Below are 17,718 nucleotides of genomic sequence, written 5' to 3' on the forward strand. Positions count from 1 at the left end.
ACACACACACACACCAAATGTTGTTTTAGTTAATAGAAGTTAATTGAGAAACAAAATCAATTTATGACATTATTTTTGAAAGCATCCTCACTTTACAGCATATTCACACATGTACCTAAAACTCTTGACAGTATTGTAGCTTTGTAGGTAGGTTTCTTTAAGCATTTCCACAGTTCTTCTGGATTTAGTCTGTGTCAGTTTTTTGTTTCTTCATGTAATCCCAGATGGATCATATTTTTGTTGGTGAAAATACTAATGGCACAGTAGTGTGTGTGTGTGTGTATACTTGTATATATACAGTACATTTATTTATTTATTTGTTTGTTTATTTGTATTTTGTTGCTTTGTTATTTATTTGTTTACTTATTTTAGTTTTTATTAGTTTTATATTTATTTTAATATTTATTTGTGTTTATTATTAGTTTATTGCTTTTTATTTAATTTTGTTTAATTTTATTTTTACATGTTTCATGTTTTAATTATTCATGAGGGAGGCCCACTAAACATGTCTTTAGGCATCCGTTGATATGTACAAATGAAATCAGAATTAAATTAAAAATTTTTAGATTTTTACATTTTTAGATTTTATTTTTTATTTTTTTTATTTATTAATAATTTCTTGCCTTAGCAGGGCACTTATTTATTCATTAACATTTCGCCTTTTTTAATGTTTATTTATTAGTCTATTTGTTTTTAATTTAGGTAGATTTACAGTGATAGGATATAGGAAGTTTGGAATTTTTTAGTCAGGTTTTAGGACATCTAGGAGGACTCTATGAGCACAAGGAAGGCTCTGAAACTTTATCTGCTGTTAACTTACAGTGTGCTTTGTCTATGAATTGATCTCATAGTACATAATATTTGTTTTTTATTTTCTCATAATTTTTTGAGGTCTTTGCCTCCTCGGAGAAAAAGTCCTTGACAAATTGCTTCACAGTCTATGACTGTACTTCCACTTCCAGCACATAACTTCCAGCAGAGTTTAGCTCAATCGGTGCACACCTGATTCAGTAAATCAAGGTCTTCAGGTTCACCAGACACCTACAGGCAGCTGTGTTTGAACAGGTCTGACACTAAACTCTGCAGTAAACTCCATCTCCACCAACAGGACTGAGCACTTCTGCAATAAATCATTCAACTCTTTGCAGCTGCGGTACAAACAGGAGAGAACTACAGAAGCAATGCAGAAATAATGCATAACAAATCCTATTTAAACCTGAGAGATAGTCTGGTCATGAGATATTGCTCAGTATATTGAGAAGAAGTAACATGAAGTGCATGAACTAAAGAACTAAACCAATGATTATCGGAATTTTGGTTTTGTATTATGCATGATTTTTGTGTTGTTTCTTTCTTTTTTGGTTCTCAGACACGGTGAAGACCTGATTGTAACTCCTTTTGCTCAGGTACATTTTGCTCTTGCTTTCTGGATTGGAAAACTAAGACCAAAATGTAAATAATTTGACATGTGTGGACTGTTTCAAGTCCTTTCACATCTCCGTTGCTGACTTTTTGTTCAATAGGTGCTTGCAAGTCTTCGCACTGTTAGGAATAATTTCAGCATCCTCACAAATGTCCAGTGTCCCTCCAAGTAAGTGATATTTACATTTGTTTCATATAATGTAATGTGAGAAAATACCACAAGAGGGCAGAACTCACTTAATATGACTTTTTGTCAGACTAGATTGATACTACATTAACCTACTGTACTGACCTTCCTCCTTATAATGATAATGGTAAATGTGTATTGATTAATTTTTTTTTAATTTGCTTGGTCATCGTAACAAAATATACAGATACTTTGACTTTATTAAAAAAAAATAAAAAGAAATGTTGCTCATAAGTTATTCAGCAAACACAAGTCTAGTGTGCTCAGTTGGTGATTGAATTATCACTTTCTATTAAATTTAAATTCCTGCTTTCGTCTTATTAATGTGTTTTTTTTCCTGCTTCACTTAACAGAAGATCACCAGTCAGCAGTCAACCGCCAGTGACCAAAGCCAACCTGTCAGGTAAGATCCTCACAGACGTTAAACTGAGGAAAGTTCCCTTACAATGGTGGTTAACCTCAATGTGGCATCAGTCAGTAATTACAAAGCTGCAGACCTATAGCTGAATTACTCATATCATCTTCACTTGAAGGCTTACAGCATCATGAAGGGGATACTATGATCTGCGTTATGAATAAATATGAAACGACAAACAAGTTATTAGCTAAATTGAGAGAAGGACTGGGGAAAAGGGAAATCTCAGTGGAGGATGTGAAATGTGTCAAGTCTTGTAAAGGCTGTCAAGAACCGTTTCATATTTCACCCCAAAATAGAAAAAAGTAAATTGAATTAAAATTATTTTGTTAATAAAATCAGTATTTAAGACAAGTTCAGTTTTATTTTCCCTGTATTTGGGCAGGACATATCGAAAAACCCAATAAATTAATAAATGGATACTTTTAAACAGGGCCAGAGTGGGGCCTATTTTCAGCCCAGGAGTTTAGTGCCCAAGACCATATGTTTACTCAAATGTTTCAAAAGGAATATACAAATAAATAACAAATGACATACTAAACTTCTTAAGTGACATTCATCAAACTTATGAATACCAAGGTAACAAATTTAGGTTATAAAAATGTTTGTGGGAACATTGTTTTGAAATGTTTATAAATCGTTTAAATGTCTATTATTTGTCGTTGCGATAGCCCCGTGGGCAGCGTGCCGATATACAGCGCCGATGCGCTACGGGCGTCCCGAGTTCAAATCCCGGCTCTCAGGCCTTCCCCGATCCCATCCCCCCTCTCTCCCACTTCTATTCTCCCGTCAGATCTAGACTGTCATATCGTAATAAAGGCAAAAACGGCAAAAATAAGTCTTTAAAAAAAAAAAGAAATGTCCAGTATTCTTATTGTGATTAGAATGTTACGAATGTTACGCAAAAACTTTTCTTACAATTTTCTAGTAAATCTCTCAGGCCTTCCCCGATCCTATCCCCCCTCTCTCCCACTTCTATTCTCCCGTCAGATCTAGACTGTCATATCGTAATAAAGGCAAAAACGCCAAAAATAAGTCTTTAAAAAAAAAAAGAAATGTCCAGTATTCTTATTGTGATTAGAATGTTACCTAAAGGTTGCAAAAACTTTTCTTACAATTTTCTAGTAAATTTATTTTGACCCAAAATATAACATTATTTGAATGTTTATTTTTAACATAAAAAATGTCCAGTTTTCTTGTTGTGATTAACAATATTAAAATGTTGCAAAAAAACGTTTTCTACAACGTTCTACAGCAAAAAAAAAAAAAAAAATTCTTACAACATTCTACTTCCTTTTTCACTAAAAATAGAATATTAATTTTGATATTCTAAAAACGTTAAAATGTCCAGTTTTTTGTTGTGATTATTATGTTATTTAAAGGTTGCAAAAGTGTTTCTTGCAACATTCTGAAATGCCAACATTCTGATGCCAACCCTGAAACAACATACAGAACTACCACATTTTGCTATAAGTTTGATTGCATCATATAATAATTGTTGTTAATAGTAATCATTTGTTTGATTATGTCCTTAATTGATTTTTCCGTACATTTCTGCCATATGTAAATTAACTGACAGTCACCACTACTAAGGTACCACTAAATATTGTAGAAACTTAATTTGCTGTAAAGTTGCTTTGCAACGATTTGTATCGTGAAAAGCGCTATACAAATAAACTTGAATTGAATTTAATTGAATTCTACTAACTTTATTTTGACCCAAAACATAGCATTATTTAAATGTTTATTTTTAATATTCTAGGAACATTAATACAGTATGTCCAGCTAGCTCGGCAGGCACAGCTGAAAAATACATCACGTACAAATTAAAAAGACAAATAAATTAAAATGAATAACAGACAGCAGTATAGAATACTCTCTTCTATAAAAACCTTGATCTTGTTTTGATGATTTTTTTTTCTCAGGTGGGAAAAATGTTGAGTCATTTACAGAGTTTTTAAAAACATTTGCAGATAAATCAAAATGTTTCCATAATTTTGACAGAAAAGAAAATAAATAAAAGAAAAAGAAAATATTTAAACCTAGCACCTAAACCTTTATTTTACAACTTGAAAGCATAAGATCCCACCCTCCCTGCAAAATCAGTCTCCAAAGCCACACCTCCTGCAAAACACATGAACACGCACAGGCAGACCAGAGGCTAACCAGCGACACGTTGCTGGAGGGTTGAATGCAGCGCTGTCAGATTACCTCATGGCCACATTCACACAGCACAGCAGCAGAATACAGTTGTTAATCCTGTTTTTGAGTCCTTAATGAAGACTTGACGGAAGAACTCGCGGCTCGATTGGATTGTCGTGTCAGAAGGTGATAAGACTTTCAGTTTTATGGACGTTGCCATCTTTGATATTACTTTGGTCACTGTCGCTATGGTTACTGGTAAGGAATACAAGCTTGACTCACGTTGCACGTTTATACAGATAGTAAGCCTATTCCAAACGCAACTAAGTTGCTGTGTGAACGGGACATTTCGAGACTCACACCTGTAAGTAAATGCGGTTGTCAATCCCAGAAACTGACAGTAGCTATGTTTCCATCCAAAGATGCAAATTTAACTTATGCGCAAAACTGGAATATTGCATAAAACATTTGCAAATAAAGCACCATTTCCATCCAATGAGTCAAAGAGAACAAAATCGTCACTTCAGATACCACAGATACCAAAGATAACAAGAACTCGGCATCCACTCTCTTCTCTCTCTCAGAATACTCTTCTTCTATGTTATTTGTTTACACTGGTTTTCGAAACAGCGCCACCACTCTTGCCTTTTTGTGCAACAGCAGCTGCTCTGTCACGTGATCTTAGCTCAGATCTGATTGGATGGCCCGTTTCATCGCGGAGCGACAAGGAAAAAAACTACACACACCAGGGGAAAAAAAATCCTTGCTTTTTCGCATTGCGAATGATCACGCCTGGTGTGAATAGCCCCATAGGGATCTATTGTTTTGATTCAAAAGCAACATTGCGCCGAATTTTCCCGTTCAGTATGAAAAGCCTTTAATGTATTTGGTCATGGCGGAATAGATCTGCTACGCTGCTGCTGCTGCTGCTGCTGCTGCAGAGCAAGTACCGAGACTTGCTACTGCCAATGCATCCACAGACATTCTGCTGTGAGCATGTAAGAAATACCGCTGCTGCACGTATATCATATATGAAAACCCCCCTAGCATACATAATCACCCCAAAGCAGATCTATACAGGTGGAGCTGGGGAAGGTGGAGGGTTCCTGAAGTGCTGCTACCATAAGCATTAGCCAAATATTTGAATGTTTAGCAGTGAGCTCATTGGCTATCGATACAGGAGAGAACCAATCAGCTGTGACATGATAATGATGTCAGTATGTCATATTGAGTTAGATCTATCGGACTGCGCCATCTAGAGCTTCATGCCTGAACTTTGTATATAAATATATTTAGACCACTTAACTTAGTGATTGCTATTGGGATGTGAAGAGACTTTCAACCAGCATAACAAAAAACCAAATCACCTACCCTGCCTTTAAATATGTCACAGCCACAGAGCTTGATTTGCTAGTGCCATTGCTAGTCAGAAGTAGGGAGGAGCATTCTGATTCCATTGGACAAAATTTGATTGGGCAAAAAATTTGGTATGTTTGTGACTGCAAAGTTGAGTCATTTTTGGTCAGTTTTTCCAGTTCAGTTTGTCATAGTGTCTAGAATATAGATGGTAGACTAAGTCTAGTCTACCATCTAGTCTACAGAGTGTTTTCACACCTGTCTCATTTGGCGCTTTTGTTTCAGAACCTTGAGCATTTCTATATTAATAATATGCAGAAAAACTGAAAAGGTAGTGGCTATTTTCTGCCGGGACATTTTGGTATGCTTTGAAATGTTGCCTTGTGAAAGTGAACCCAAACCAAGAAGAAAATGCAACTTTGTCGCAATTTAAGTCCCTGTTTCGCAACGAAGCAAAAGGTCTGAATATGTCTGAATATGTCTTGTTCAAATGCACTCAAATGCAATAAATGCTATTATGATAGATAAATACTTAATAATAATACATTCATTAAATAGATTTTTATAAGCATAATTTTCATAACACAAAATATAATTTCTGATTTTTCTTTCTATTTTGGGATGAGCCAGCATGTCTTTGTTTTTGTGAAATTAAGCAGCAGGTGTTGTTGGTCTCTTGTGCGTGTTTTAAAGACTCCTCAGCACCATTTGTACGATGGCCACCAAAACTCTCTCCATCTGAGCGGCCTGAAAATCCCAGCCTCTTTGAAGAAAAGAGAAATGAGGGTGTGAGTGTGAGTGTGGGTGGAGGGGGAAGAATGAAAGCTTGAGTAAGATAATATGTTTGTATGACCTCTTACACACACACACACACACAAACCACAAAGACGCAATGTGCGTAAATGCAGCACAGCGACACATATAAAAAGCTGTGTTTATTGCATGCATGTGTGTGTGCGTTTGTGCGGGTGTGAATAGTCATGCGTGCGTAAGCATGCATAATTAAAAAGAGCAGGATTGTGTGCGACACAGCTCTGTGCTTAATATTCATGAATGTGTTCAGAGGTGGTTTGTGTGAGAATTTACAAGTAGGCAAACCTTGTTAAATCTGTTATGAACCCAGTCCAGGTCATATTTCACCGCAAAATCAAAAGAAAAAAAAGCACTAAATAACATTTTTTATATGTATTATTTAAATAAATAAATTAAAATCATTATGATCAAGGGTTAAATTAGGAATTGTATATTTTTGTATTTGTTAGAGAAAAAAATAACTACAGTACATATGAATACACAAATACACACAGATACAGCCTTTTAATAAACCATCCAAACTTTCTACTGCATCCCAGCTAATAAAAATATGTTTTGTAAACATTCCAATTAGTTCTGAAAACACTATTTCTGAATGTTTTTTTAAACGTTGAGTTTTTTAATGTATTAAGAATGTTACTTCTTGATTATGTTACAGTTAGAGGAACATTCCATTCTATCATTTAAAAACGTCATTTAAGAACATTACATTTAAATGTTCTTTCAACATTTAAAACACCCATTTTTTATGTTTAAGGAAAGTTTTTCTTGGTTATGTGAACGTTAGAGGAACTATCCGTTTAACAGTTAGAAAACATCAGTTTTTTTTATGTAATATAAACGTTACTTCTTGGTTATGTGAACATTAGAGGAACATTGCATTCCATCATTTTTAAATTGTACTGAGAATGATAAATCAGCATTAGGTTCCCTGTTAGCTGATCCTTCTAATGATTAAATGATTTTCTGAGAATAATGTCGTCAAATTTGATGCCATTTTATTTTGTCATTTCACTGGAACTGAAAAAAGGAACACTGTTTCAGATTGTTTCGTTCCAGCTGTTCAACATGGTAGTATTTGTACACGTAAACTTATACTAAAAATAAAATATTAATCTGAATCTGATGAGACTTTAACAGAATTGAGAATAATGGGAATAACAAAAGCAACTCAAAAGTAAAGAAAAAAGTAAAGCAATCTCATTATAGTGAGTAGAATTTGGAGGTAAATGTGAAAATATGAAAATAATATCACAATTTAAAAAAAACTTAAAAAAGAGGTTTTTATGCAAAATGTCTTTATTCTTTTTTATTTTGATGTCTGAGGCCTAGACATGTTTTCGCGAGATTTTTGTGAGTGGTTTTCGGTTTATGCTGAGAGAAAAAAAAACCATGCTTGTGAAGTGAATGTGCCTGGGTGAAAGACGAGACGTCCCATTTTGGTGTCAGAATCAAATTTACAAATTTTATGTACATAAAAAGCATATTAAATGCAAGTAAAGTGTGTATACTTTAACTACTTCTGTGAAAATAAAATGTCACAATATGGGTGAATGACTCCACTGTCATTCATCTTAACAGATATATTTATTGAAAAATATGTATTCTGACCTGTACCTATTAAAATATATAAAAGAATAAGTAATACATTTTACGATTTTGTAAATGATTAAAAGCTTCTTGCTGACAAATGGGTAATACAAAAAAGTTGTAGGATAGTGGCAAAAATTTAAAATGATTTTTTAATTAGTCTTTTGATGTCATCTAATGATTTTTGTGATAAATATGTATAACGAGATTTTTGATATATAAACTATTGTTACACTGAATTACATTTTAATAGGTGTCATCTGTAAATCATGGCAAAAATGAATGATAGTCATTATTTTTTGTTTAGAAAAATAAAATTAAATAGGACACATTCTAATGTATGAGAAAAAAAAACTAAAGCCATTTGAAACACTTGTCTTCGTCTTTGACCTGCCTGCAGGTGTTTGTTTGTGAGCTGTGTGTGTGTGTGCGTGCGTGTGTGTGTGTGTGTGTGTGTGTGTGTGTGTGTGCGTGTGTGTGTGTGTGCTCCAGGTGTAGAGGCTTTAGCCACTGATCTACAGAGCTGAGAGTTGCGAGGAGGGGGGCAAAGGATTGTGGGATGTTTTGGTTCCTGTTTCAGAGGCCTCTTAGCCTCATTGACGTCATCACCACCCACCTACTAGTACCTTCACTTCCTGTGTGTTTGAAAGCGCAGACGCCTCATGGTCCTGGCAGGAAGAAACACACACTCACACGCTGAAAATGGTGGAAATCGGTGCTCACTTACGTTGCACAAGCATATCAAGAGCGCCGGAGGAAATCAGAGTATGTGTGATGTTGCGCACGCCGCTATCCCTGCCGGCCGCAGCTGTGTGTAATAACACAGCTGAGGATGTGGCTGCTAGTTGATTAGAGGAGCTTCATTGCTTAATACTTTCACTGAAATGCTTTACTTTCACTTTTACTCCATTAGTTCTTACAGCAGCAGCAACTTATTAATTACTTAACACATACACATACATTAATAAATCAAAAGACATGAAATAAACCATTCAATTAAAGGGATAGTTCACCCAAAAGTAACATTCTGTCACCATCATTCCACACCCGTATGAGTTTCTTTCTTCTGCTTATTCCAAAAGAAGATACTTTGAAAAGTACTGATAACCAAACAGTTTTGGTTCCCATTGACTTCCATGGTATTTTTTGTTCATACAATGGGAACCAAAACTGTTTAGTTACCAATAACCTTTAAAATATCTTCTTTTGTGTTCAGCAGAAAAGAACAGACTGTAATGTTATTTATTAGCATGGCTGCAATTTATGTCTGTGGTCAGAAAAAAAAACATATATACAGTATATATATATATATATATAACAAAAATAACAAAAATTCTCTATTATATATATATATTATGTGTTATCTAACCTTTGCTGTATTTTAGTTTAGTATGGGTTTAAATAAGCATAAATAGACAGTGTATTGTATGTTTTTTATATGTTTATAAATGTCCTTATGAAGGTATAAAAAACCCTTAATTTATTATTATTATTATTATTATTATTGATTTAATTATTATTGTTTTGTTGTTATTATTATTACAAAATTTAAATAACAAAAATAATTACAGTTGTTGTTATAAAATAATTGTTATTGTCTTTATTTATTTATTTATTTATTGTGCTGGTTTTAATAATCATCATCGTCATCATAAACAAATGAACTAAAGATGTCCTTAGAAAGGTAAAAAAATTAATCAAATACCTTATTTTATTATATATTTATTATATAATAAAATTTTCATTATTATTATTATTATTGATTTAATTAGTATTGTTAATGTTGTTGATTTTATGAATAATAACAATAATTACAATAACAATAATTAGTTGTTGTCGTTATAAAATTATTATTTTTATTGTTTTCATTTATTTATTTTTGTTGTTGATTTTAATAGTAATCCTCATCATCATCATCATAAATTTATACAACAAAAACCAGACAAACCAAACCAAACAGTACTATCAGTAGTCCTGTTGTTTCTATAAATTAATATCTTACACCATACTTTTAAGTAAAACTGTGTTTAATAGACTCTATTGAAAACAAACTTGTCATTTCAGCTGCATGTCTTCAGCAGTCAGAGCAGAGGGTTTTTTATTGTCGTTGTGTCGTCATAAGGTTCTGTTGCCAGTGCCCTGGCCTTGAACCGCGGCTTCATAAAACACTTCCAAAGAAATTAAGGAGGAACAGAGAGGCAGAAAAACACACAGAAAATAAAGAGAAGAACTTTCATCAGAAGCCAGGCTCTTCAGGGAGAGAGGTCTCATCCTCCGGCCTCTGTTTATACTTTCTCATGTAAATCTCTCTCTCTCTCTCTCTCTCTCTCTCTCTCTCTCTCGTGCTGCCAAGAGCCGTCATGCTGGAGCAGGAAGACTGTACAGCTTTAATGACAGAAAACAAGAGAAAACACAGCTTTCATCACAGTTTTACTTGACACTTAATTCAAAAATATATTTTTTGTTAGGTTTCAACTTAAAATACAATACATCTATATAATACAATACTGTTTAAAATGAAGACTAATAGTATTATGGCACTTTCTGGATCATGTGCATAGTTAATGTGATTCTTTAGACACAAAAGGAGAACTGACTTCATACATCCACTAAATAATACCAGCTGGTTCAAAGTTGCAAAAGTGGCAAAAAAAAACGCCAGAATTGTTTCTTTGCAGATTCTACGTTAGTTTGATATTTAGATATCTTTAAGTGTGATCTAATTATCCAAAAACTGTATGATGCCACTAGTTAGTTGAAGATAGTATGCAAGGCTGGATGTGAATCAGTAAACAGTTTTTGTGGTTGTTGCACGATGCACAGACATTATTAGCGGTTGTAAACCATATTAGCAAGATTGCTGCAGACTTGCTTTTGTTCACATTCTGACGAGATGTTACAGGATGTGTAAACATCACATCCACACCGTGCTCGCATGCTAGAGTATGTGTGTGTTTACATGTTTTTGCACGTAAGTCAGCTAGCTTGTTTTGGGACATGAAACCCTGGTGATAGAAGTTTTCAGTTTTTCATAATAATATTTGATATTATTATTAATAATTATATGCATTTATTACCAAACTATGCAAATATAACTTCATTAACTATTAAGTCCAAATCCATGATAATTATTATATTATATTATATTATATTATATTATATTATTTGTTTGTTTGTTTATAAAACTTGGCAAATATGCAATTCATTATATAGTCAACTGATTTTGTTACCCTTGTGAAGTATTTTAATATCTGTAGTTTAGATATTTATTTATTAGTTTAGATATAGATATTATTCTTATTTCAGAATGTTTTATATATATATTTTTTTTTTTTTCTTACAAAACTTGCCAAATGTGCAATTAATTATATATTCAACCAATTGTATTACCCTGGTTAAGTATTTTAATATTTATATCTCAAGGATGAATTTATGACACTGCTAATGTTTCCTGCTCGAAAAGGACAGTAATCCTTATGGTTTCAAAGTGCTTGGAAATACATTTCTTGTTGCTTCGATTTTAATGGGTTTGCAGGAGAGAAAAAAACATTCTCTGCCCCGATCTGTTCTGCGTTGCTCTAAACCTCCTAGATGTTTTCTCACATTGCAAATCCAGTCCAGATTTTCTGTTCGCCCAGGCTGCAGAGCGGCAGTGCAGGTCTTAAAGTGTTGCACCCGGTTAGTATTTGAATTATGCCATTGACGTCAGCAGAGCTGTAAAGCTGACCGGCGTCCCTTCCCTAAAGTAATTTCTGGCCAAGAGCTCTCTATGGTGCATTGTGGAGGCTGTCAAACAGGCGCGAGATGAGTTGCAGACGTGAAGGAGAGAGAGCGAGAATGAAAGAAAGCAAAGGAGAGAGGGAGTGTGGAAAGTGTTATTTGCCGGTTATGCAGCAGCAGATGTAGGTTGAGATAAAAAACCACTGCTGTAGACAGTGAAAGTTAGACCCCAAATAAGTGTTTCGTAGGAGCAATAAATGTCAAATAACCTACGCAAGACCCTCTCGGCCCATAATGCAGATTGTGCGGCAAAACTGCAAAAGGCCCACAGAATCAATAGTTTGAACCAAATGTTTATTTTTGCCTAGTGCCAATATTCTTCCAATTGCAATGCAAAAATAATAATATTTAAGATAACTGACTTTTTTTTTAACTGTTAGCAGGACTCCAGTCTTTTATCGGGACAGCAGATAAACACGTCCGTCATATTTGGCAACCGGTCTGAATGCAGTTGACCCCAATGACACAGTGTTGATTCATGGAGCCGTTTGGCATTCTAGTTCTCCTGCCCACGTGCGAAGCCCAGCCAAACAAAAACACGAGTGCCAGAGAGCAAACGTGTGTTATCCAGTCAGCTAAACTCCAGCAGGCCATCAGCTCAACCTCCACGCTCCCTTTGTTTGTGTGTGGGAAGGTATCCCAGACTGCTTTATTATTTTTGGATATGTAATTTGGATCAAAACAACACGGACAAAAACATGATCCACAATATGGGTCATTGACGTGACAATCACAAAATTACTCCAAAACACAAAATGTGATTCAGACATAAAGCACAATGGCTTCTGTTAACAGATTTTAATTTCTCTATTGGGCATACGGTCATAAAGGATAATACATCTGTCCTGATAATATAATGAGGGGGAAAAACAATTAAGGTAACACTTTATGTGAAGGAGCAATTCTCACTTAACTATTAACTAGTTGCTTATTAGCGTGTATATTACTAGCTTATTGGCTGTTTATTAGTACTTATAAAGCACATATTAATGCCTTGTTCTGCATGACCATATTTTAGATCCCTTAATCCACCTCATACCTAAACTCAACAGCTACCTTACTAACTATTAATAAGAAGCAAATTAGAAGTTTACTGAGGGAAAACTCTTAGTTAATAGTGAATATGTGTTCCCTAATCTAGAGCGTTACCTTAAAATAATTTAATTCTTAAAAATAAAAAAAAGAGTTAGTTTACTGCTTATTAATATTTGAAAAACCTTGACAAAAAAAAAATCAGAGTAGAGCAACCAACATTCAGGAAATCATAGAAAACAAAACTAAATTAAAACGGTTATTGCATAAAGCTGAAATAAAATATAAATATTAGATGAAATACATCAACTTCAAAAAACTTGCATTGACAACTAACTGAAATAAGTTTAAACTGAAGTACTAAAAAATAAAATAAGTTAAAGTTAAATAGAATTATTTAAAAAAACAAACTAATAAAAATGACAGAAGTGCAGAACAAAATCGAAATGAAAATCTTAAAAAATTCTAATTCAAAATAATAATGAACGCTAATGATCTCTTTAAATATTAGATAGACCTTTTTATTAAGACAAGGTTAATTCAGACTGTCAATTTAATATTAGTATTTTTCATCACATTCATGATATATTTGAATAATAATTCAAGGTAAACTACTTGTGTTTAGCTAAATTCAACTCATTTAAATTTGTGTGTGTTTTTTTCTTATTGTGAATGCACTGTATTGACCCATATAACAAAATTTGAACAAACATTACTTGTCCTACACATTTAGTATATGCTGTGGGTTACGAATGATGTCTCAAATTGTGCGGCTTGTTGAGGAGGTGTGCGATTATTCACTTTTTGTGCTTTGCAATTGCACTTTTTTGTGCAATCTGACTTTTTGCATGTAAGATGTTAATATGGATGAAAATCTGCATAGAAACACTCTGGGAATCACCCAAAACACCTTGGCATCAAGGTGAGAGTTTTGCGTGTTCAAGCACCATTCGCATTTTTTTTAGCAATGTTGAGTTTTCCATACGAGCAGCCCATCATTCACAAAATGGTCTGCAGTCACAATCTGCTTCATTGTCAGTGAATGCTTTGATAAGGCATTTTACCGGCATCAGCCTGTCCACTCCATTCTGAAGTGACAGAATTGGCCGCGTCTGAATCACACAGCTGTCTGTCGTGAGTTTGCAGCTTTATGAGTCACATTCAGCAGACCCGTCGAAACGAGAAGCTGTTTGCCTCTTTATGAGCCAAATCAGGAAAACCTGGCCCATATATCAGCGGTGCGGCCCGGCACACGAGCACACAGAGAGGGGCAGTGTGCGGCAGCGAGGGGAGGAGGGGCCGCTCTCACAGAGGTGCTTTTGTGGGACAGAGAGGATGCTGGGTAAATTTACTCTACGGTCTTTTGTGAAGAGAGTCATACGGTAGGCCGATCAAACAGAAAGTCAGGCGCTCTGTAGACCTTAGCAAGGAAGGTTTGACTTCTTGAAGGTCAATGGTAAAGAGTCTCACCGTTCACGCACTGCTGATGTACGTCACAGGGTTGGGCGAAAGGGAAATTGTGAAACACCTTATGACATTTACTTTGAGTCTAATAACTGTATCAGATGTGCGTGTTCAGTACTGAAAATGTGCAGTGTCTAAATCTGGGAAATCAGTGTTCATGTGATGACGAGTTTGATTTTTGTTGCTGTCATTTAATTTTTTTCATAACTGTGAGAAAGATAATGCAGAGGTTGATTGATATAAATGACGGTTATGCAAGCCACAACGCTGTAATGTTGACTTTGAACAGTTTTTTTTCTTTTGAAAAGTGTAGGCTGGATGAGTTGTTAGTTCAGGACAGATTGTCATGATGATTTTTTTTTTCTGATGTTAAAGGTGAGATGCATCCTGTTTTGATAGTTTGTGAAGATTTGATCTGCTACTGTGCCTGTAGTATTTGAACTTTACTACCCTTTACCCTGCATCACATGAACAACAGAAAACACACAATCTGCATCAAGAGGACAAATCACAATCAGATTGAAAGCAGATTCAAAGTTTCTTTACTGAGTTTTCTTTACTCAGAAACTAGTGTGTTTTAGTGGTTGTTATAGGGCATAACTATACTTTTATTTTGGAACTATATTATTATTATAGAAATAATTCAATGAATTATACTAAATACTATATATTAGTACTATTACTATTCATATTCAAATCTGGGGCCAGTAAGTTTTTTGTGTTTACCAAGGCTGTATTTATTTGATAAAAAATACAAAAACAGTAATACTGTTAAAAACGGTAATAATGCTTGAAATGGTCACTTTTATCTTTTCTGTGACAGTTAAGGTGATTTTTTATATAATAGTGTGTTATTTTTTTTTTTCACAGATTTTAAAATGGCTACTTTTAATCCTCTGATTGTGCCAGAATGATCCAGCCCGTAATTTTAGGCGTCACTAGTTGTCAGTGGCATATGCTTGGCTTCATTTAGGCCCCTGGTGAAAGTTGCCCACTCATTGTTCTCTCTCAAGCTCCCGTGGCGGTGACATATTAATGCTGTTATTCGTGTGTATCCATGCCAGGCTTCAGATCTACAGACGCCGCTTAAATGGACTCCATATGTGAAACATCTGAGTGTAGGAGGTTTCTCTCAAATGACCTTCTTCATCAGGAGTAATGCACTGTATATCCCTCACAGATGTCAGCAGGGTTAATGCAAACCCTTCGCTTGCTTTTACAGCGCTTCCGCACACGGCATCCGGAGCTCGTTGTTGGATGTGGTCACTTTATTTGTAGATGCTCACTGGAACTCAGTGATTAACTCATCAGTTATACTCTAGGGATCGGATTTATTGAGGCGCTAGCATTCATGCTAATCGATGCATGTGGTATTTCTGCCACATGACCAATCATAGGAGCATGATGAATACCACAGTAATTAATTGGCTGTCTTAGTCAATCCGCAGCAGAAAACCGCACTTGCTTAATGTTTTGTTTAAATCAGGCCTTTTTTCTTGATTCATGTTTGGATTGTTTAGTCTGCTCCTCATCAAATGGTTTTTTTAATGCCTTTAAATGCTAATGGTTTTGCATTATTGTGATTTAAAAAGATAAAATGTTCATATGTTGGGGATAATGTGAGGCAAGAACAATACTCATGAACACAGGCACTTCTAGTAATCTCGATTCAAATGACACTAAAGCGGTCCATGACTTTAGTCTAATGCGAGCTATGCACTTTCGCAAAAACTCTCATAATCATTGAAGCAAATCAATGGCTTACATTTATTTTGCACTTTGTTGTTTATGATTATGACAGAATTCGCGAATGCGGATACAGAATTCAGTCAGTGAGTGCGCAAACTTGAACAACTATGCCGTATAATCCCATTCAAATCTATAAACAAGTTACAGGTCATAAGTAATCTAAAAGTAATCCAAAAGTAATCAGAATACAGTAATCTAAAATACATTACTGACTTTTTTCTCGTGTAACTTGTAATCAGTAACAGACAACAATTTGTAAGTAATCCACACTGATAATGTTTTTGCGTTCTTGTATACAGTATGTATCTGACCTGAGATTTCTGGTTGTGAGTGTAGTTGTGTAATACAGATCCGTGAGTAGAGTTTGAACTGGAATCCAAATGAACTTGTCAGTGCAACAAGTCCCAAGGTCAATAAATGTTCATTTAGACAACATATCATTCTTTCTTCATGCAAAGTTTTGCCGTCTTTGTGAAATCGATAGCTGCAGCCTAAGGGGACACTCCAGTCTGAGCGATGCACGGAAATCTGCTCCATGATTTAGCGACGTCTCAACCTCAGGGGAAGTGGTTTACTTTGCTTGGCTCCTGTTGAGCTTTGACTGGATGCTGGCCAGCAAGGGGAGTAAAGTTTGCCTCTCGGGTTGCTCCTGCAAACACAGCCCTGGCTTTGATTTCATAGCTCCTTCTCGTTAGCCCTATCGGGGATCAAATGGAGGTGGTGGGGGGTTCTGTGAGTCGTGATCTCTCAATAAATATAAATGCTGATACCACCTTGGAAAAGCCTCGTGTCTACTAAAAGATCAAAGTTAATGCTCATCGCGAATGCGGATACAGAATTCAGTCAGTGAGTGCGCAAACTTGAACAACTATGCCGTATAATCCCATTCAAATCTATAAACAAGTTACAGGTCATAAGTAATCTAAAAGTAATCCAAAAGTAATCAGAATACAGTAATCTAAAATACATTACTGACTTTAATTTTTCCTCGTGTAACTTGTAATCAGGAACAGACAACAATTTGTAAGTAATCCACACTGATAATGTTTTTGCGTTCTTGTATACAGTATGTATCTGACCTGAGATTTCTGGTTGTGAGTGTAGTTGTGTAATACAGATCCGTGAGTAGAGTTTGAACTGGAATCCAAATGAACTTGTCAGTGCAACAAGTCCCAAGGTCAATAAATGTTCATTTAGACAACATATCATTCTTTCTTCATGCAAAGTTTTGCCGTCTTTGTGAAATCGATAGCTGCAGCCTAAGGGGACACTCCAGTCTGAGCGATGCACGGAAATCTGCTCCATGATTTAGCGACGTCTCAACCTCAGGGGAAGTGGTTTACTTTGCTTGGCTCCTGTTGAGCTTTGACTGGATGCTGGCCAGCAAGGGGAGTAAAGTTTGCCTCTCGGGTTGCTCCTGCAAACACAGCCCTGGCTTTGATTTCATAGCTCCTTCTCGTTAGCCCTATCGGGGATCAAATGGAGGTGGTGGGGGGTTCTGTGAGTCGTGATCTCTCAATAAATATAAATGCTGATACCACCTTGGAAAAGCCTCGTGTCTACTAAAAGATCAAAGTTAATGCTCAGTGTGAGGGTGGTGGAGTCATTCAAACCGACGGATGCATTGCAGAGCCTTTCTGCAGGATTTGTAGTGGGTGTGATTCATTCCTCTCAGCTTTAGGCCTTTTCCATGTTGTCTTGTCAACCCTTTGTCCAGCAGCCTGTCTTTATTGTCACTAGTACGCTATAGTTTCAACTTGTTAAATTA

The 17,718-nt window shown here is 35.3% G+C and overlaps 1 protein-coding gene across 1 annotated transcript in view; it reads left to right on the forward strand.

The window, feature by feature from the left end:
* pde4bb (phosphodiesterase 4B, cAMP-specific b) overlaps positions 1–17,718 on the forward strand; it is a 71,598-nt gene that overhangs the window by 34,806 nt on the left and 19,074 nt on the right. The window contains exons 5-7 of the mRNA XM_016478093.1: positions 1,370–1,406; positions 1,524–1,591; positions 1,963–2,012. Of these exons, the coding sequence (XP_016333579.1) occupies positions 1,370–1,406; positions 1,524–1,591; positions 1,963–2,012 (155 nt within the window). The remainder of the gene's footprint in view (positions 1–1,369; positions 1,407–1,523; positions 1,592–1,962; positions 2,013–17,718) is intronic.

Source organism: Sinocyclocheilus anshuiensis, unplaced genomic scaffold (assembly GCF_001515605.1).
Source record: "Sinocyclocheilus anshuiensis isolate Anshui unplaced genomic scaffold, SAMN03320099.WGS_v1.1 scaffold436, whole genome shotgun sequence".
In the NCBI taxonomy this organism is placed as follows: domain Eukaryota; kingdom Metazoa; phylum Chordata; class Actinopteri; order Cypriniformes; family Cyprinidae; genus Sinocyclocheilus; species Sinocyclocheilus anshuiensis.